Source organism: Pseudomassariella vexata (genome assembly GCF_002105095.1).
Source record: "Pseudomassariella vexata strain CBS 129021 chromosome Unknown BCR38scaffold_3, whole genome shotgun sequence".
Taxonomy (NCBI): Eukaryota; Fungi; Ascomycota; class Sordariomycetes; order Amphisphaeriales; family Pseudomassariaceae; genus Pseudomassariella; species Pseudomassariella vexata.
Window position 1 is genome coordinate 3,186,955 of NW_024467958.1, and position 21,027 is coordinate 3,207,981.

The 21,027-nt window shown below is 48.9% G+C and overlaps 4 protein-coding genes and 1 non-coding gene across 5 annotated transcripts; 2 read left to right on the top strand and 3 right to left on the bottom strand.

The window, feature by feature from the left end:
- Nucleotides 1–397: 397 nt before the first annotated feature.
- Nucleotides 398–3,727, bottom strand: BCR38DRAFT_508492 (uncharacterized protein; the record flags this gene model as incomplete). Its single annotated transcript, XM_040864974.1, has 6 exons — nucleotides 3,156–3,727; nucleotides 2,892–3,102; nucleotides 2,692–2,844; nucleotides 2,396–2,636; nucleotides 2,177–2,331; nucleotides 398–2,125 (listed from the first exon to the last, which is right to left on the bottom strand). The coding sequence occupies exons 1-6, from the start codon at nucleotides 3,614–3,616 to the stop codon at nucleotides 398–400; spliced, it is 2,949 nt and encodes a 982-aa protein (XP_040719333.1). The 5' UTR covers nucleotides 3,617–3,727.
- Nucleotides 3,728–4,606: 879 nt separating this feature from the next.
- On the top strand, nucleotides 4,607–6,421 carry BCR38DRAFT_455828 (MFS transporter; the record flags this gene model as incomplete). The annotated part of the gene is made up of 6 exons (XM_040861841.1): nucleotides 4,607–4,625; nucleotides 4,674–4,939; nucleotides 5,012–5,289; nucleotides 5,338–5,636; nucleotides 5,703–6,340; nucleotides 6,392–6,421. 6 exons carry the CDS (start codon nucleotides 4,607–4,609, stop codon nucleotides 6,419–6,421), a joined length of 1,530 nt encoding a protein of 509 aa, XP_040719334.1.
- An 838-nt stretch (nucleotides 6,422–7,259) lies between these two features.
- Nucleotides 7,260–9,167, bottom strand: BCR38DRAFT_425139 (salicylate hydroxylase). The gene is made up of 5 exons (XM_040859702.1): nucleotides 9,139–9,167; nucleotides 9,022–9,074; nucleotides 8,336–8,945; nucleotides 7,840–8,236; nucleotides 7,260–7,774 (listed from the first exon to the last, which is right to left on the bottom strand). The coding sequence occupies exons 2-5, from the start codon at nucleotides 9,053–9,055 to the stop codon at nucleotides 7,520–7,522; spliced, it is 1,296 nt and encodes a 431-aa protein (XP_040719335.1). The 5' UTR covers nucleotides 9,056–9,074; nucleotides 9,139–9,167; the 3' UTR covers nucleotides 7,260–7,519.
- A 1,373-nt stretch (nucleotides 9,168–10,540) lies between these two features.
- On the top strand, nucleotides 10,541–13,565 carry BCR38DRAFT_464274 (glycolate oxidase; the record flags this gene model as incomplete). The annotated part of the gene is made up of 4 exons (XM_040862666.1): nucleotides 10,541–10,864; nucleotides 10,986–12,078; nucleotides 12,160–12,575; nucleotides 13,536–13,565. Exons 1-4 carry the CDS (start codon nucleotides 10,619–10,621, stop codon nucleotides 13,563–13,565), a joined length of 1,785 nt encoding a protein of 594 aa, XP_040719336.1. The 5' UTR covers nucleotides 10,541–10,618.
- A 534-nt stretch (nucleotides 13,566–14,099) lies between these two features.
- On the bottom strand, nucleotides 14,100–14,202 carry BCR38DRAFT_t94. Its single transcript has one exon. It is a non-coding gene; the product is annotated as a tRNA-Ser (tRNA).
- Between the last annotated feature and the right edge of the window lie 6,825 nt (nucleotides 14,203–21,027).

The following is a 21,027-nucleotide window of genomic DNA, read 5'->3' on the forward strand; positions in this document are numbered from 1 at the left end:
CTCGCAGTCAGGCCAAGAGGACATGTGCCAGTTGGCGAACCCGAGTCCTGTCTCCTTGGCTTCTGGTACGGGCTGCATGCTTGTACCAGTGAAGTCTTCGATTCTAACGAGATGAAAAATCTCACTGGTTCAGTTGCTCAGTAAGTACGATTGGAAGTTGTTGGGCGAATGGCAGATTGTGTTGTGTATGGGGATCACCAGGCGGTAGATGGTGCGGCCACGATTTTGTTTCGGAGAGGCGAGGATTCTGCTGTGATTGAAGTGGTCGGTATGGTTTTTTCAAGTAGAAATGCCTTTCCGCTGAACTAGAGTTGCAGAGGGGTTTGGACATCACGATAGCACGACGCGACACAATATTGAATACTGAAGTAAACTGAGCCCTACCCCAGCCCCCACCCTATGTGATCTGGAGACTTGGCGGAGGACCCAGGTAGCTCTCCTTGACGCCCCCCAGGTCCAGCACCAATTTCTCAAGCAATACATTGGAATGCCGAAGTCGGATTCGAACATCATGTGGTCCAGCTTTCAGCCGCCCGATGTCATGCCATCTTTTCCAGACGCAGTCTTGAACTGCGTGGTACCAACCAGGCTTCAATTCCCCCTCCACTTCTGCTTTCGACACAAGTCGGTGCGTCTGCACTGCCATATCATTGATCTGGACGTCGTATTCCATTGGATCCTCCGGATCGATATCTAACGTCATGTTGAAGTACAACCCCAACGATACTTCACCGTGTCCGTCAAAGATGTAAAAAGGGTACGAAAGAAAAGGGATCGGGTCCAGTGTTGTTTCAGACTCAACTTGGGGTTTGAGGCCAATCGCTCCGGAGTGACGTCCAACATCCGGAAGCTTGCGATAGGCAGGTGGCGCCTCTATGCTTGTCGCTGGTATAGACACGTGCCCATCACTTTCAACGAAGCCCACAAAAGGCTGCGTGATGCGTCGGTGCCTAATAGGCAGATGGATCTGCTCAAAGTCATCCCCGTACGGACCATAATTGCCTCCCTTGGTCCGCACATCAATCAGCACCTCCTCATCAAACCCGTCCGGAACACTACTCCAATCAACAGTAAGCCAAACCCTCACATCAGCCTTCCCAGGCACAAGCCGACCCTTGCTCTCTGACAACCAGATCCAGTCAACCAACACAGAACTCTCCCAATCCAATGTCACAGTCCCACGCGTGTACAGCTCAAACCACCTCCCCTCCGGCCCATATGGCGTCATCTCCCCCAGAGTAACTCCCGGCACCAAATCCCGTATGCTAGGATGCGTCCGATCACTCTCCTCGTTACAAACCCCCGGCCTGACCCCAGCATGTCCCTCAACCATGACCCCCATCTGTCCAACTACTGGATTACTATCCTGGCCCCTCTGTACAAAACACAGACCGCTGATCATATCCCGACTAGGCGCGTGCCAAGTATCTCCATAACCATAGTGTGGCTGTCGCATGATATGATTCCATTTCCCATCCAGCAGGGAATGAAATTCCTCGCTTAGTTTGAAATCAGCATCGAAGAGGTCAAGAACTGTCCGTGCGGCGTTGTTGGTGCTGTTACGGCGCTGGAGGGCCCAGAGCTGGTTGCGGGATTGGTGGATGCGGAGGGAGAGGTAGATGGTGCTTGCTTTGATGGGGTGGAGGACGAGTTGGAAAAAGGCCGGTTTGTATTCTTCAAGGAATTTGGAGGAGTTATACAAGGTCTCGACCGTAGTTAGGAGGTCCTGCCAGTGGTTGACGATGGCATCCGCTTCGCTATAGTGGAGAAGAGAGAAGGTGTTGGATTCGATATGCTCATGACGCCGGAGTGAGACGAGACAGTCGTATTCATGCCAAGCTGAGGCGATGGCAGGGGCAATTTCGGAGTTGAACTCTCGTTCGGCTAGGGAGTGGAAGAAGTCAGGGAGAGAGTTTGAGGAGATGGAGTTTATGTCCCATGCTAATGTCATTGCGAAGGACAAGGGAATTTCCATCGGCTTGATGTCGCCGACGTCGAAAACCCAAACTTGCTTCGCGTTGCGGCGGTGGGCTTCTTGGAGCTGGTGCCAGGTCTTGCCCAAGGAGTTGGAGTTGATCCATTTATAGCTCCGCGGGGTGCCAACATATTCGAAGTGGTAGTAGATCTAACAGTATTGAGAACTGAGTTCGGGTGAAAGGCTGGGTCGAAGACTTACACCTGAGCCCCCTTTCCGGTTGACTTCATTTCCTGTTGGTAGTCTGCGAATGGTGCCGAAGTTGTCGTCGGCAAAGAGAAGGGTGACATCATCGGGTACATCGAGATTGCCCGAGTCCCAGTACCCTTGGACTTCTTTATAGAGTGCCAGAAGTTCTGTCTTGCAGTATCAGCACCTGTTCACGAGAAAAAAACCTCGGATGATGGGTGGTAAACTCACGAGGAACAGCATCTTCGCAGCCATGCAGCTTGTTGATGAGCGATCGCTGGGTGCGGATGACGTCTCTTACAACGGCAGCAGGGTCATCAGTTTTCATGGATTTATCATACTCGCCCCTCATTCCCATAGTAAAGTAACTCTCGAAGCCTTCGGCCCTTTTAAGTCCCTCGTCAAAGAATTGGGTGATCTTTTGCTTGTTCTCGAGCCAAGACCAACTGCCGTCTGGATTGGTTTCAAACCACTTGGAAGTGATTCTTCAGCATTACCACGGACACGAGAGGCATTGGAAAACATACCTCGTTGGTTGCCCGTTGCGTGGGCTCATGATGAGAAGTGGACATGACGATGCCATACTGGTCTGCGATCTTCTGGTTCTCATTGTCGTCGACGAAGAAGGAGCTGCCTGGATTCGGATAGCCGGGCCACATCGCTGGCCACAAGAAATTTGCCTTGGGTATCATTAGGCTGGCAGCAACTTCAGGTCTCCGAAACGTACCTTCAGACGGAGCAATAGCTCGAAAACTCTCTTGTAGAACTCCGTGCCATATTTGCCAAACTTTTCAATCACGAACCCGGTAAGCGCGGGAGCTTCATCATTAATGAAGATGCCCCTGAATTTGACACTGGGCTCTTGACTTGAGGTTGTGATGGGCAATGCGTAGATCTTGGGGTGAAATTTGGGAGGCACATCGGCCCACCAATACCAGCTAAATGGGCAATGTTAGTTGAGGATGATCCTAGAGAGTACGCGATTCCTTACGGAGATACCCCGATTTGCTCCGATAGGGTATAAGTTCCAAAGATGGTCCCTCTCTTATCACTGCCCGCAATGACAAGGGCTTTGCGACAGGCAGAAATGCCGGCTGGCCTTTCAACAATGGCAGTACTAAATGATTCCCATTTTCCTCGGACTCCTTCAACGTCGAGTTGACCGTCTCTCAAAAGCCTTTGGATCAGGGCTGAGGACTTGATGCATCCGATGATAATAGCCGTGTCCCCTTCGATGTCGATATCTCCGTGCTGCGGTCCAATAGAAATCAACGGGCTAGGGGTACTCTTGGTAACGCGCCCGAAATCATGGCTGAGTGTCTGTGCCGCGATTCGAACTTCGGCAGAGTCACTGGGGTCGACCAGGATGGTTGCGCCGACTAAATCGACAAGATCCTCCGAGTTTTGGTCGGTCGAAGATGTTGCGAACGCAACAAGTGGAGGCCTGAACATACTGTACAGTCTTCTTCCTCTTCAGAATAGTTTCGTTCCATAATCCACAGTAAAGTGAGAGAAAATTGCGATTCTGGGCTCTAATGAAGTATCACTCCAGTCTAACTTTCGTGGAGCCGCATTTGTTCCCCTCAATATCCCCGCGTCGTTTTACTCTGCTCGTGGGGCGATTGGTAGGGACCAAACCAAAAGCAGATGATAACGCCGTGGCTGGCCATGATCCTGTCGGGATGTTGTGCGGTCAATGCACTGTGATCCTCATGAACGTGATAGCTGACATGCTCGGCAATACTTTACGAATCTACTTAGGTAGCACAAATGCACAAAGCCTGTTTATGTAGCTGCAGACTGTTCCAGAATTTCAATATCACAGTAAGAGGTAATATGAAAATAATATATCGCATGCCAGCGATCAACAACTCCTAAAGGTTTCCGGCAAGATGGCCGGGCGAAGAAGCAAAACCCACAAGCGAATTTTGCCTATGAGCATGCTGATGTGGAGAGACGCAATTTCGTTGTCAATTATTGGTCTATAATCCTACCTTGCCCGTTAAGGAGTCGTAAGCTCCACTTGAAAAACACCGGGTGTCTTGTAGTAGGTCTTCACGCCCGATTGGAGTTGGTTTGTGGCTTTAGAGGAAGGAATCGTCGCTGTAAGATTAAGCCGATAACCAGAGCGAGTTCTTACGGCCCACCAAGACTAACACAGTGAAGCTAACTACTTTAACCTCAATAGTTCTGGGAGATATTCTTGTAGCACTCCCCATGGGGCTCGAAGTCTCCATAGAAATCCAATGTGACGATGGACGGCTACCCCATGGGCAGTTTGGGGAACCGTTCCGCTCAGTGGATCATAGTCTGGGGTTGAACGGCTAGCCCCGAATACTGTCTCCCCCGACAAACATATCAATTCAAAAAGAGTCCCCGGTGTTTCTTGTGCTCAGTCCAGTTTCCTGTGTCAGCTGTAGAAAGTATCTCAACCCCAGAATTATGGCGGACGAGATTAAGCGTGAGCAAGCTACGGCAGACCCAGCTACTACGAATACCAACACTAAAGTCGATGTTGAGATAAGACTGTCGCACGACGAATCGGGAAAGGATCATGCTAACTATGAACTCGTCGACAAAGAGCTTGCCAAATATGCCGGCGATGTCCCGGTCCACATCGACACGGCTACCAATACTCGGCTCAAGAAACTGATCGATCGTCGCATTTTGGTTGTCATGATTATAACGTATTTCCTGCAGAGTCTGGACAAAGGAGCGCTTGGATTTGCTTCCATCATGGGGATTCGGGAAGACACAAACCTCCAGGGCCCTCAGGTACGCTACATCCCAACTCTTTGCTTGCATGGAGTCGAGTGGTATTTTTGGCGTTGACTCACGCAAATGCAGTACTCTTGGTTGACTACCATTATTTACCTGGTCATCCTAACGGTGGAATACCCGGAGAACCTGATAATCCAGCGAGCCCCAATTGCTAAATGGCTTGGAATCAATGTCATATTGTGGGGAGTCACTGTCACTCTCACTGCTGCGTGTCACAACTTCGCCGGACTCATCACAGTTCGAGCTTTTCTCGGAGCCTTCGAAGCTGTCTGCCAACCCACCTTTACTGTGCTGTCTGCAATGTGGTACAGACGTGAAGAACAATCAAAGACGGTCGTTCTATGGTACGTTGTCAACTAAACGCTCGTGAGAAATGCTCACTCAATATCTAGGTACATGATGAACGGCCTGCAGCAAATATTCGGGGGGCTCATTGCCTTCATCTTTACCCATGTCCCATCTTCATCCCCTGTCAAGGATTGGCAAGCCTTGTTCATGACCCATGGCATTATTGCAGTCATCTGGGGAATTTTCATCATCTGGTGGATGCCCGACTCACCGATGAAGGCCAAGTGTTTCAGCGAAGAGGACAAGAAGTTGATGGTTGAGCGGGTTCGTGATAATCGCACCGGTGTACAAAACAAAAGGTTTCGTATCGAGCAGGTCAAGGATGCCTTTACAGACCCGCAAGGTAACAAAATCACACACAAATTTGCTATCGCACCCTATTAACCCTGATACTAACATTTACATAAAGTATACGCCTTCATCCTCATCCAGATCCTCACAACTCTCCCCTCAGGCGGAATGGGTGCCTACGCTGCCATAGTAGTTTCCTCCTTCGGCTATAGCACCTGGAAAACCCAGCTCCTGCAAATGGTTACAGGTGTCGTCCAAGTCGTCTCCATGCTAACAGGCGTCTGGATCGAGCGCAAGTACAATTCAACCATCTGGCCCTCCGTCGCCTCGGTTATGCCCACCATCGCGGGCGCCGCCGCCATGTGCGCCACGCCCTTCACGCCCAATAAGCGCGTGGGGCTGCTCATAGCTTGGTACTGCATGTACAGCTTCTGGGCAGGTGTGGGACTGGCACTGTCGCTTATTACGCGGAATACGGGCGGGCAGACCAAGAAGTCGGTTGTGGTCTCTTTGACGTTCATTGCGTGGTCGACAGGGAACTCGATTGGGCCGCAAGTATTTCGGGATCAGAATGCGCCAAGGTATTTCCCGGCTTTCGCAGTGATATTGACTTCGTTTGTGGCATTGGAGGCGGTTCTGGTTGCTTTGAGGTACTATTATGTCTGGCAAAATAAGATCAAGGACGGGAAGATCGCGAGAGGGGAGGCAATCGCAGATGTTGATGGGATTCATGGGTTTGAGGATATCACGGATCGGGTAAGTCACTCTTGGTGTTGTACCATATTTACACTAACATCTGCCATCCAGGAAAACGTGAACTTCCGATATGCATACTAGTATCGAAGTTAAATTTGTAACGCGCTACTAAACCTGCTTCTGGTATACAAGAATATCGACTGCCGGGCCATTTGAATTGGACACGACATACCTGAACGAGCCTGCTACAGGATTTGGGCGCATCACCTTTACGGCAGCCAAAATTTCACACCTGAGCCTGTAAGAATATATTCAGTTCTGTCTGCAATGAAGGTTGCAGTTGCGCCTTATCAGTTTGTGGGTTTGATCCAGAGCTACCGGCAAGTGGATGTTTTTACAGAGGTTCTGTGAATGCCGTCCCAATAAGGTGCCCTTGAGCCCGTATAATCCCCGCGCTCCAAAACTAGTGCCGTCCTCGTCCACTTCTTCTTTTCAACTGCCGTTCAGCCATTACTCTCCGGGTTTATTCGATATCCGTAGCTCCGCTTGTTTCACTCAGGTTTCCGGCCCCTAACCCCCAGTCTTCATTTCTCGAAATACCGCTCATTAGTAGTAGCCCACTCCCGTATAAACCACGTCCTCGCCCGAAGTCGCTCGTTCCACTTCGTAATAATCTTATTAATATCCAACGCATCCCTCAATCCCAAAATCTCCTAGCCCAGATAATAATCTCGGTTCTTGTAGAGGGCCTTGTGCGTAAAGCAAGGGCATGGGGTAAACCTGCCGCGGGTAATATTCTGGTTATGCACGTCGTTGACAAGAATCCCGACGCGGTGGAGAGACTTCAAATTGCGAATAAGACGGAATTTGGAGCGACGGTACATGTTCAGCTCAGAAAAAAAGAAGCGAAATACACAGGGAAGGTGCTGCTCACTTTATACAGTCCAAGGGCATATCATTACAAAGCACGTTGCTTGGTGGACTGGCTTCTTTTTCTTCATAAACTCAAATACAGTATATTCGATCTCAACTTCGCCCTAGATGAAGTCACTCAACGTTACTGACTGCCTTGCGCTCCCAAAACGCCGCATGCCTAGTATCTCATGTCATATAGGCGATGTTCCTTCCGTCATATTGATATTCGCTCTTAGCTGAGGCAATACAGCTTGGACCGTACCCTGACCACTTTGCGACAGACTACGAGCCCCTCGTATATAGTATGATCTAATTCCCTGCTGTCTAACATAGGGGCGAGATTTTGCCATTTCGAAATTCCTTCGACACCTGTGAGGACATCTTGGCCCAACGCTCCAGGGTATCGGCCTCGGCATCAAACGCATACAGCCACCTATTTCTCATCTTGATCGACTCTGGGTCAATCTCCACTCCGTCGGCAACATTTTTCAAAGCATTGTGCCAGCGATCACGGAGGTCTTCTCCATTGGTCTGACTCGCGCGAGTCCGAGGGAAGCGTAACTTCTCGTACGTGCGCGTCTGTCCATTTGCCATATTAGTACAAACATATGCATCAACTGTCCGGCAGCAGCAAGCAAACGTACCGCCACTGGGATCCCTTCCTTCCCCGCCAACTTCAGACAAACGGCCAACACAGCCGCACTCTCTGTCGCCTGGCTCGCGCCCTGGGCACTAGTCGGTAAGTGCGGATGGCAACTATCGCCCAACAACACAATTTTGTGACTTTTGGACACCCAAGTGGGCAAGGGATCACGGTAGCAAATCTTCCAGTCAAGACATGAGGGAGTGTACTCCACAGCAGCGCGGATGCGGGGATCGAGGGTTGCAAGCACACGGCGAACTTCCTCCATGTCACCTTCCTGGAACCATGACTCTTTGATCTCCATGTCAGCTTCGTGGGACAGCTGGCGCGTAACGATCCAGTTGAACTCATTGCCGTTGCGCAGGGTGTTTTGGATAAAGTGGGTGTCTTCGCCTATCCTAGAGTCGCGCATTAGCTTATGGCTGAACGGTTATATCGTGTTTTTGCCCCATTCACACTACCAATTGAAATGAATATAGAGATGAGAGGCGACTGACCATATATTCACACAATCATGATCCACAAACTCCGTACACATCGGGTCCTCCCTCAGATGCCTTCCTGGAAAATATGCCCGGAAACACGAGTAACCACTACTCTTTGGCGCATCCTGAAACCCCAGCACCAGTTCCCTGGCCCGGGACTTGATCCCATCCGCGCCGACCACCACATCCGCCTCGTCCTCCGTCCCATCCGAAAACCGCACTTTCGGCCTCTCTCCACTCTCTTCATCATACGCCACTGCCCCCCTCCCCACCCGTATCTCAATCCCCGCATCCCGCACCGATTTCAGAAAAGCTTCATGATAATCACCCCGGTGTCCAATGTAGCCCGCCATGTCCATGAGCGGCTGCGTGGCGAGAATTTGACCGTCATGCCAGCGGCGGATCTGCATGTCGGGCGCTTGGTTGCCAATGCGAGTCAGCGCATGGTAGAGTCGATGTCCGCCCCAACGTTCCAGGAGTTTGAGTGCATTCTCGCCGAGACCTAGGGAATCACCTAGCCGTCGGAAGGTGGTGAGTTTCTCGTAGACGATCACCTCGTGTCCGTGATGTTTCATGGCTAGAGCGGTGGCGCAGCCGCCTAGGCCTGCGCCGATTACGATTACTAGATAAGGTATGATGTAAGTACAAATTCACCTCCTCTATGTAGACGAATAAGTTCTGTTAGGCAGAATACATACCCTTAATTGCGGCTTCAGGAGTGTTTTTCGACATCGTGACTTTGGAGTATTAACTAGCCCCGCATCAGTGTTGAAGTTTAGGGGTGGGGGCAGGTCTTCACTATTTGTACAGCATACCTCATCAACCAATAGACTGCATCCTGGCCATATTTGCCTGAAGTGCAACCCCGCGTTCTGATCTATATAGTAATGCTGATCTCATTTGGAGAATCAACTTGCATCTAACCGCATTGACCACCTTTTTGCATGCACCCCCATTTTGCAGGGAATTTCTACGCCTCAACAACACGACGTCTCTCAATTTACCTCGCAATTGCTCCCTATCTACGTACAAAATGGCTAATCCAGTGGAGAATAGTCTGGACGATTTTGAGCAGCGAATCGAACGCGCTAAAGAGCTTGTCCGTCAGGGCTCTTCCCAGGCCGTAGCAGCTCATCGGTACGGTATCAAGGGGACTGCACTGTCCTACCGTATTCGTCACGGTAATTCGCATCGTGACGCAGCCTCCAGGCAACAAAAGTTGACTCCAGAGCAAGAGGAGGTTATCGTGAACTGGATCCTACACGAAGAAGTGTGTGGACGGGCTCCTAGCAAGCGTTATGTGGCCGACTTCGCTGCCGAAATCCTCCTTGCTCAAGGGGATAACAATACACTCGGCCAACACTGGGTGGATCACTTCGTTAGCCGCCATCCACAGATACGTACCAAAATTTGGCGCGTCGTAGATGCTAGCAGAGTTAGAGCGTCCGATTTGACCAAGATCCGAGACTTTCTGGCTGGCGGAAGACTGGTATATGGCCCCTAGGCTCCGAAGGACTAGTCGACGTATCTTGTGATCCTCCGGAGCCTCATACACCAGATCCTCCGCCTCATATATCACCACCTTTAGTTGTTTTTACTCCTCAGAAAGCGCAGCAACTATCTAGCCAACTACAGTCGATAGAGAAAGCCGAGGGCGCGGTATCTCGTAAGATTCGTACCCTATTAGGCAAGGCGGGCAAGGCCCTTACACTCCAGGCCGCCGAAAATGCCAAATTACGTATCGAAAACGAGCAACGATATAAAGAACTCGATAAATACGCTCCAGATATACGCCAGCCCGTCGAGCCAGACCCGAATAAAGTATTCGTTAACTTATCAGCGATCCGAACAGCCCAGGACAAGCGAAATTGTAAGGGTCAAGGGTAATACCGGTCATAGACCGTGACAGAAATAAGTGAATACGGCCTATTTTACCGGATAAGCAGTTAGAAATTGATACTTTTCTCGAAGGAAGGGTCCCTCCTGAAAAAAGGGCTCGAAAGAATATATCTAAGTCTTCGGACACTTAAATTAAGTATGTTCTGTATATAAATAATATGGACGAAGTATTTAGGTTGATTCAGTTAGACCCTGCAAAATGGGGGTGTATGCAAAAAGGTGGTCACTGCAATTGCCGAAATTATCTCCAATAGTGATACAATATTCCCCGCCTCATACTGAAGAGCGTACGCAGGTATTAAAGGATGGGCAAAATCGCGCCAAAAGAAGTAGCTCGTCGCGAAGAGGGCTACATTTTCGACAAAGCTCTACCCAAGAACAAACCAGTGTATCGTCATGTCTACACCAATGCTAACTGAAAAGTACAGTGGTGCCCCGACTCGCCTAGCGAAAGAGGCTGCCCGCGCTCGCGACTACATCGTTTCCAACAGGACTTTGCCCACCAGCAGCCCGCAGACAAATGGCCTCAGGTTGCCACCAGATGTTTCTCTCGAAACATTCGAAACTGCAATCAAAGAATTACAAAATATTCTCGGCGAGGCAAACGTCGAGGTCAACGACAAACCCCTGAAAGATGGCTGGGTGAGCATGAGCATTCCTCGCAACACAATTCTGTCTAACCCAAAACACTTTGTCCACCCCTTCAAGAGATGACTCCGCTCTAAGACAGAATCCCGTACCAACTACATCCTGACTGAAACAGTACCTTGACCACCCCAACACCCACGACACCTTCCACGTAATACCGCAATCCTCCCTTGTCGCCTCCGCCATCATCTATCCCTCTACCGTCCCTGAAGTGCAGTCAATCGTTTGCTGGGCCAACAAATATCTTCTCCCCCTCTACCCCATCTCGCTTGGCCGCAACCTAGGCTACGGCGGCGCCGCCCCACGCGTCCCGGGCGGAGTCGTCGTCGATCTCGGCCGCCGTATGCACTCGATCTTTAACATCGACGCCGAAAACGCCAGTTGTGTCGTCGAACCGGGTGTGACGTATTTTCGGCTGTATGAGGAGATACAGGCCAGAAAACTGCCACTGTGGATCGATACTGCGGATTTGGGAGGGGGGAGTTTGTTGGGCAATGCCTTGGATAGGGGGGTGGGATATACGCCGTATGGTGATCATTTTGCGAATCATTGCGGGATGGAGGTCGTGCTCCCTGATGGATCGCTGTTGCGCACGGGGATGGGGGCTATGCCCGGCCCAGAGGGGAAGGATAATCCCACGTGGCAGAGCTTTCAACACGCGTACGGGCCTGCAGTGGATGGGATATTTTCGCAGAGTAATTTGGGGATTGTGACAAAGATGGGGTTTCATCTCATGCCTGCTCTGAACGAAAACGAGCATCAGTCGTACGTATTCACGTTTCCAAGAGATGGGGATTTCGAACAGATTGTGGATATTATCCGACCCTTGGCACAGAAGAGAATTCTGGGGAATATCCCACAGATAAGACATGTAATCCAGGAGCTGGCGGTCACGGGTAGGGGAAAAGAGACATTTCATGAGGGCAAGAGGCCGATGACGGACGACGAGATTCATGAGGCGGCAAAGAAAACGCCGTTGGGGGATTGCTCGTGGGTATTCTATGGATGTCAGTATGGATCGCCTGAGTCGATCAAACAGCAGTTGGAAATTGTCAAGGACGCGTTCTTCAAGGTGGAGGGGTCAAAATTCTTTCTGCCAGAGAATGTGCCACCGGGTCATTATTTGCATGATAGGGCCAGGGTGTGTAGTGGGGTGCCCGTGTTGAGGGAGTTGGATTGGGTGAATTGGGTTCCGAATGGGGCGCATAGTAAGTGTTTTCCGCGTCGTTCTGCTTTTTGGCTTTTCTCGCGGGTGTATAATGATCACTAACAATTCTGTTTTCTTCTAGTGGGCTTCTCCCCCATAGCACCCACTCTTGGTCCCTCGGCCCGACTCATCCACGATCTCATCCGCGCCGCCCACATTAAGTACGGCTTCGATCTGTTCCCAACCCTCTGCGTTGCGGGGCGTGAGATGCACTACATCACTAATATTGTGTTCGACCGATCGGACGTAGCCATGAAGGAACGTGCCGTGGCCATGATGCGCGAGATGATCGCCACTTGCGCCAAGCACGGGTTCGGAGAGTACAGGACGCATCTCCTGTTTATGGACCAGGTCGCTAGAACGTACAGCTGGGGAGATCAGGCGCTTATGCGGTTCAATGAGACAATCAAAGATGCGTTAGATCCGAATGGGATATTGTCTCCCGGTAGGAACGGTATTTGGCCCAAGAGGTGGAGGGGAAAGGGGTGGGAGTTGGGGGTGGATGATGTGCATATGACATCGATTGGACCGAGAGCATAGAAGTCTGTGGCAAAGGTGACACGGTTATAAGGAGATTATCACTTGTCGGAATGAAAATGGAAGCCAAATATGCGAATTAATTGAGGCCCAGCCTTGCAAAAGTACACTAGCTATTCTTTCGGTTGTACAGCCGCCTATTACGCTGGACGAATTAGCGTCTTTCGTCGATATGCCTTCTCGAAGTCCAGCTCTTCGAAGTCCCGTCAACTACGATGATCTGGTGGAGATCATAGCGCTTTGTGGCTCTTTTCTGACGTTGGGAGACCGCACTATCTCCTTCGTCCATAGATATACCAAAGACTTTTTGCTTAAAGAGGGAGCCGAGGAGATATTTTCTTCTGGAATAGAAGATACGCACTGTGCAATCTACCACGATCGCTACTAGTCATTTCAACGACACTGCGACGCAACATCTACGGCCCAAGCGATCCCGGATTTCCCATTGAACATCCAGACTGCCCGAGTCGGATCTACCAGCCAAAGCATCATATCTTACGTCTATTGGGTTGAGCATGTATTTGACTGTAGTTCCACCAAAAAAGCAGCCAAAAATCTCCAGGATGGACTTTTGCGGCGAAATTACCTGTACTGGCTCGAGGCTAGAGGCCTTTTAAGGTGGATATCGGATGGGATGATTTCAAGGGAGAAGCTAAATATTTTGCTTCGGGTGAGACTAACACTTTGATATATAAAGCCATGTTAACATGGCCTCAGGGACAAATATCTCGGTTTGCCAACCTGGTTCAAGACGGCAGCGATTTATAAAATTCCACAAATGGGTAATCGAGAACAACCCTCTCCTACAGATAAAGGGCCAGCGCTCCACTTAGCGCCTGACGGCTCTGATATAGCTCCTAATCAGAAGAGTGGAAGTTGGCAGGGTGAGGCCTCAAGGTTCGTGGATCGAAGATTCTCGAGACAAGGAGAGAGGGAGAACGGAGCGTGTGACGGGTATTGGAGAATGAGAGAAATTAAGAATACCTCGGAGGCCTGAGGGGAGAACGAGGCTTATATATGCACATTGTGGTTGTTGACAGGGATGTGCAGCCGTGCGAGACCGAACCTGGAAGAGGATTAAACCCGGGAGGTGCAATAGGCGATCTCGACTATAAACGGAGTGTCAAGGTGATCTTAGACAGCAAACATGATATTATTAACACGCTAGAAATTACACTCACGTGTTTTACCTACGCTTGGGATTATATATAGGCAATCATTTCGTATTCCATACCTAGGCAGATAGATACGGATTTCGACCAGTTACATGACCATAGCAAACACGTCTGAAGGTTGTGATAACTTCCAAAAGCCAACACTGCCAAGAACCAGTCCAATACAGGCAGATTGCGCATTACTTTGGATGCTCTAATTAGCTTGATTAAATTTACATCCAAACAACAACCATGGATCACTTGGCAGGTTATTGAGACAGGTAATTGAGACAGGTACCAAAAATATAGTGGTAACATATTCTCGGATAAGCGACGCCTGCAGGATTCGAACCTGCGCCTCCGAAGAGAATGCCTACACTGTGCTACAAGAGTTCATAGCAGGGCATCGCATTAGGCCACTCTGCCAAAGCGCCTAAGATGTTATTTGATTGGTTGAAGTATGATCAAGTTTTCAAGCTCTATAGACTACACACAAATAAAGTGGAGACTCGGTGACGTGGTTTGATGGACGGAAGATGACGCAAGTGGAAAGGCTTTATCCATCTCGGAAAATATGATACGCATGTTCTGTCGACGGCAGGATTCAATCCATTACTTCAGTTCTAATCTGTACGGCGTTCTAAGCTTCTGACACCTGATAGTCAACTTCGGCACATTCAAGAACTGTATGATCGACTTCAAATAGGGTATTCCAAAGATTCCCAGGCAGTATTCTTACGTATTGTCGTACGGTGGATAGAGGGTGGCGCCACAAAAGGCTTGGTAGGCTGCGACAAGAACCTGGTGTACTCGTGTAAACCTTCTGCATGACAAGTAGCAATTTATTGATCGGCATACTTGAGTAATATCGGGAAATCGACAATGCTATAATACACATTAGCACCTCCCGGGTGTGCGAGGCATTTTCAATCAGCCTAGGCCTCTAAATCCTCCAATTTCACTCTTGTGAAACACAGGGCTTGAATGATTACATGGCACATGTCGTTAGGCTGGTCGATTTGCGAAGTCGCCGACGCTGTAAAGCTGATCTACAAAGTCGGAAACGCTTTGCGGAACTCTGGCAGAGCTGCTTCCGAAAATCAGGCGGAACATCAGTTTCTGGCCGACGGGTATGGCGACTGAACAAACTGGAACCATTGCAGCTGATACCCCTTGATTCGGATCCTGCTGATAACTTGAGAAACCACTAACGATAGACCAAAATACCGTTACTGGAATTTGTTGACGATGCCGAGCCATAATTCGAAGGCCCACTTGGTGTATAGATGATAATACGAATTAAATCCCGGCAAAGGTGATTTATTTCAGGACCTTAATAATACAGTAAGTAGTCAGTAAATTCTTCAGATATCTTCAGACACTTGATGCATAATAGTACGTTCTATGAATGAGGCAATTCGAGATCAGAGCGATCAATTTCAGCACCAGATTGCAACCTGGACAGCAAGCAGAGCCAATGCTTAGAGGACACCATGCAAGCCTTACAAGACTTGCGGAAGCTGGAAGACATCAATACGACGAGTTTAAGAACCGTTATTTGACACACGGCTGCATATTACCGCTCAGTGTACAAAACCATAAGGATATTGAATGTGTCCGTCAGGAATTAACAGAACACGATTGATTGTAGGGAGTGGCCGATGGATGCAATGTCATGTCTGGCCACGTTGAACTGATCTCCCAATCCTGATATTCATCACAAAGAGAGTGGATCAACGGCAGGCGCTCCGGGAGAGTAGATGCAGGGTAATGATGGGATATGCCAAGACCAGACACGCTCAGAATCAATAGGATATGCTGCGGGATGCCTTTGAAGATTCTGTTCGATGTTTTCCTTTTAGCAAGATTGTGAATTTGATACACTTCAGATATTCTTTTCAACAGAACAGCCGCTGTGGTTGTGATAGTACGGTCAGATTGCGGGCAGTGATCGTCGGACTACGTGGGTGTCCGTTACCTGTCGGCAAGGACGACGCTTGACGACATAGCAGACAAGTGTACGGCGAGTCCGAAGTTGGGCATTTTTGAAAATCTGGCTACGGACAACCCGAACCAATACAATCTGCCTGCCGAGGCCAGTTGTAACCATATTTCCAGTCTCGTGGGCTTGCAACAGGGCCATACAGCTCGGCAACGCCGCTATTAGATATTCTATCTAAACCCGTATTCCATAGAAGGGAAACACAAACATAGTTCGAAGTGTACTTGCAAATAAGTACTTGAGCTGATTTGGGATCTAGGTAATTTTCTGAGTCATGAGCTTGAGTTCTCTTATGTCTGCTACTGTCCACAATCACCCAGGACGTCCAATATGTGATAAGAAATCTGTAACCTTGAAGAAAAGCTTTCTCAACATCCGCAACAGATATTGGTAGGTCACTGTTTGTCACAAATAGCCAATAGCAATATACAGCAGTTCTAGCTCTTGAGTATCCGATCGAACTTCACCAAAAACTTCCTTCCTGAATTCGGAGTGATGCCAGAGCACCCAACTGTTTTATTATAAGACAATAAGAGAGTGAGTTATGTGCGCAGTCACAGTGGAGCTAGGCTAAAGGCTCATCAGTTTGAGTTTGAGGGACTGCGAAGATTCCGAAACCTGCTCAACCTTGTTGGCCAGACAGAGACATATGAATTCATCCGTTGTGGGACGGGGGCTATTGGGTGGTCGAACGACACGTCTATGAACTACCAGAAGCGGCATGTACGAGGTAATTCTGACTATGTGCGCCAGGAGGTTGAGATGAGCCATACCAAAGTCAAGTATGTGAAGTCAGAAGACAACCCTGCTGACGGGTTTCCCAAGCCGCTGGACAAGGCCAAATTTCAGCAGTTCATTAAGAAATAGTTCTAAACAACGCCGAGTCAGCAAGATAGCCTGATAAGAGAAAAGGAGCGAGCACTAGTGGGGAGAGGGCGTGTTGGCAGGCATGAATGAAGACCTCAAGAAGTATTATGGTCGTTCACTAAGCTTAATAATCACACAGAGAATGTAGGGAAGGCGGTTGCGGCCTCGTTGCCGTCTATCCAGGCCTCCGACTCTGCGGCTGTGAATATGACCCGATTGATCTACATGCACGTGTACAATGTTTCATCATATTTGGGAGATGACAGTCGTACGATGCGGCCGTCATGCACTATGTGGCCGAGGCACGGGCCCAGATTAGAATGGGGGTGCTGCTTAAGTATTGCATGCATCTTAGCGTCGTCGATCAGAATCTGGACCAAACTGTTGCCCTGGCCGGGCTCCTTGAAGGCATCGATTGCATCATTTCCGCAGATGCGTAGCCCTTTATAAGAGGCTGTTATATGTCCTCATTGGGCACGCGCTGCATGGTCTCCATCTTAGCATCCAAGTCCGGGTTTTATGGCGTGCCTGTCTTCGGGCAGGGGCAGCGTGCCCATGTAGGCATTGTATCCATCGAAAGCCGACAGGCTCCTGTGTGCCGGTTCACCATTAATCGTGGCTTCATGCGTGATCATGACGCACGTTACGTTAGTATTTGGCTGCATAATCAATATCGAATACTCGATTGAAGACAAATTCAAATCAAGCAAAGGCGTGGCCCATGTAATATACGTGTATTATACTGGTCAAGTACCCGCAGCATACCCAGGGATACGCTGTACGCTGTGTGCTACATGACTTGTAGGTGTTATATATATGGCAGTGCGTGATAGGCTGCCATGCATGTCTATCAATAATCGGTACGTCCAGGAAGCTCAGCCCGCTTATCGCTGATAAACGCAGGTCAACCATATATGAATGTTTTCTCATATGACTGCAACATCAAATTATCTCTTGAAGTCTAGTTTAAACTCCAATTCCCCTTGTTTCTAGTTTAATATAATTAGGTTAGTTAGTGTAACGTGAATGTACACCGAGCTGGCCATGACACCGAGCTGGCCACTTTCATGCGCCAACGCGACCGGCCAACTTAATGTTTGATTTTCTCAACAACCAATTATGGCAAAGTCATACAACGAAGCAGACTTAATGCTAGCCCTTCAAGCTCTCAAAAATGACCAAAAACTTAGTCTCCGACAAGCGGCAAAAACGTACCAAGTCCCCCGAAGCACCCTCCAAACGCGTAAAAACGCGCCCGAGGCGCTGTGGTATTTGCAACGGGACTGGGCATAATGCGCGAACTTGTAACATCGCATTGCCATCTTCTGGAGAGGAAGATTCAGAGTAGTTTCAATTGATTTACGGCGTTGTGGTTTTACTATCGTAAAATTTCTATGCGAGGTTATGTAAGGGTGGCCAGCTCGGTGTACATTCACGTTATGTGTACCCTTTATTACCTATTCGCGCGTTCTAACCTCGTAAATTACTTAGTATACTTCCTGTAGCCTGATATATATATGGTAGTTAATATTAAAGTAATTAGTACTCTACCGTCGTTCCTTTATATAAGTAGTTATAGGAGTCCCGGAGCTATAATAGCTCTTAAATAGAGACATAGTTCGTGATTATCAAAAATATCGTTTTTCGTTTCTATTTTAATAGGTTTACTTGATTGTTGCCGGTTCTGATTGCCCACTGAAATTGCACAGTTAATCGCCTCACATAGGTTGACTTCAAGCCGGCCGGTTTTCTTCCTTCACGAAATTATACTAAATAAGATATTATTACAAAGTAAAGACCCAGAATATAGAAGTGGAAAGGAGAAGGCGTTGAAATGAAGTAATCTTTGGAGTAGAGTTTGCGGGTAATAACCAGTGAGATTGGACATCTTGGTTAAGGGAAATAAATAGCATACTTATATAACACTACATTTGGCTTTATAGGAGTCAGTTGTGGACCCTGAACTTCAGTTTCAGCAACTCCAATTCCGATCCGGATGCGAGAAAGGCACAAAACTTTGCAAAGAGTCGAGGCGTTGCTATTTCCCGCCTTTGGGTCCCTGGGGTCGTTTATCTTCTCGGATAAACTTGCTGCTGTTCGCAAGCTGCTTCAAAATCCTAGTGACGGCAGGCTAGCAGGGTGAACCAACTAAGCCAACCTGAGCACAAGCGGCGAATGATCATGTGATACAAAGTGTCAAGATTGGCGTTTTAGAACACTCTGCCCACGTTTGCGTCTATATAAGTCCATGCCTGGAAACGTCCCCCCGCAACAAAAACATTGCATCTACATGAACAAAAGGCCAACAGTCTCGAGACGAAAGAAAAGAAGGAACAAAAATTAGCAAGTTCAAGTAGAGTCCCGGAACACATAATCGAATCAAACATATCTGCGGGCATCATTAAACGGTAGAACGATTGTGATTTGGTGAAGCTAGGTCCACCCAGACATATAAATAACCAACACACAACGTTACAATGGGAGAAATACTGATATGCATGGCCGCGACTTTAACATGCAGACCTGCAGGTGTTGACTTTGAGGCTTAACTAACAAGCCTTGTGGAACGATCACCACACCCCGACGCAGGCACCCCGTCGTAGGCACCCCGTACGGCATAAACTCAGAACAGTGGCTTTGCGGGTACACGAGGTCTATTTTTCGCCACTTGGGGTCTAATTGCGTCCTTGACTAAAAAAAAAACGAAACATGATCGATTTTGGCAAGGCCAATGAACAACATCGCTCTCGAGCGAGGGCACTTCCACCTGATCTTCCGGACGTGGCGTGCCATTGGCCGCAGGAAGGAGCAGTGAGCGAATTCTATCTACGGACACCACAACCGGCAAATATTACTTGATTTCATGCTGAATCGAGGTAAGAAAAAGGGGGCTGTTATGTGAAGTAATCACCCGCAATATATGGCTTGCATATGACAGCTTTTGAGGAGTCGTCAAAAAGTATGATAGACCGCCGTTCCAGGATGTAAGTATAGGCATGGTTAGATATTACCGCTACAGATGCGCGAATCATACAGATGAAACAGCCGCTCAATCGGGGCGCTTACTTTGAATGCCCGACGATCAAATGCCCGCACGGTTCACGTGCAGGCATGGTATTTATGGATGCATGTCATCCCGTTTTCTTCAACGGCTGTTTAGAACCCTGGTTTGGTCGGTTGATCAAGGCATTGTTCAGGAGAGAGATAAATATGGCTCCCATCTGGGAATTTGTATGTATTCATAGCGACAACATCTCGACTCGCACCAAGAAGGCCAATAGACTAGATGCAATCGTCGTCGAGTTCTTCAGAATGTACTCCCCTTTTGAGATTGATCCACAGTTGCTGCAGCTCTCGTTACCGAGCTGCGCGGCTGTGCTTCGGTTTTTCATTGATGATGATGTTCCTGCGCATGCGATGCAGCGACGAAACTAAAATAGCGGCTTCTGCGCCAATGAACTGCACAGCTGGTAATCCATGTTGGTTATACATCTCACGACATCACCATAGTACGCTCAGTTGCGCAGCACTACCCGAGACTCGAGTGAATTGCGAATGGCTCCATCACGATAATCGGGTTCAGGTAGCCGATGATTTCAATTCTCTGGGGCCGCTTGGGGAAACATGCATTCCCGCCTCGAGGCACAGCAATGCCGGTGCCGTGGATGTTTATCGTCATGCTTGATAGTTAGCTGCACGACGTGCAGGGTTGGGACGGGCAACAGGCTAGGCGTTGTCTGCATAGATAGCATCCGGTTCATGGCGAGAGCGAGCTTTTGCGATGCCGTTTTGAGGGCCTGGCGTTGCACGCAGCATCATGAGGTCGAATGAAGGATGCAGTTGAGTTGCCAACTTTGAACTCAGCAGGATGAAGCGACCAAGCCCGTCAATTCAAAATTAAATGAAAAAAACACTCAGGGCCTGTCAGTCAATTGTATAACCAAGCGCTTTCGTCATATTAGAGTGAGATACGATCAAGCGGTTTGATGTCGTCAACTTCTTCGAAGGAAGCAAGAATCCAAAAATAACCTCACGCGGCCCCCGGCCCCTGCATGGCCCCACCATACTGTAGGTCCCGAGTACCTAGCTACCAGCCATCAAATGCACCCGCGCGTAACATGTGTCTATCTGCGGCCTGTCGTTGACTGCTATTGACAGATCAAGAAGGTGTCACGGCGCTTTTCCATTGCGAATTCTCCGACTGCATGGTGCGTTAGATTGGCGCGATCACTGGGCTTTTCAATCTCCATACTACACCAAATATCGACCACGAGCGCCTCGTTACATTCGTTACTTCTCGTGTATCATGCCCTGCAGCTGCTGTCTCCATGCGGCTCTATTACCTTTTGTTCATCGGGTTTCTCGAACGACTCGCGTTCGCATCGTCATT

Bases quoted from the DNA above. Each gene is read 5' to 3' on its own strand.
- BCR38DRAFT_425139 (XM_040859702.1), bottom strand. From the start codon at position 9,055: ATGTCGAAAAACACTCCTGAAGCCGCAATTAAGG. The intron at 8,946-9,021 runs GTATGTATTCTG...TACCTTATCTAG, and splicing joins TCCTGAAGCCGCAATTAAGG to TAATCGTAATCGGCGCAGGC. The intron at 8,237-8,335 runs GTCAGTCGCCTC...GCGCGACTCTAG, and splicing joins CATGATTGTGTGAATATATG to GATAGGCGAAGACACCCACT.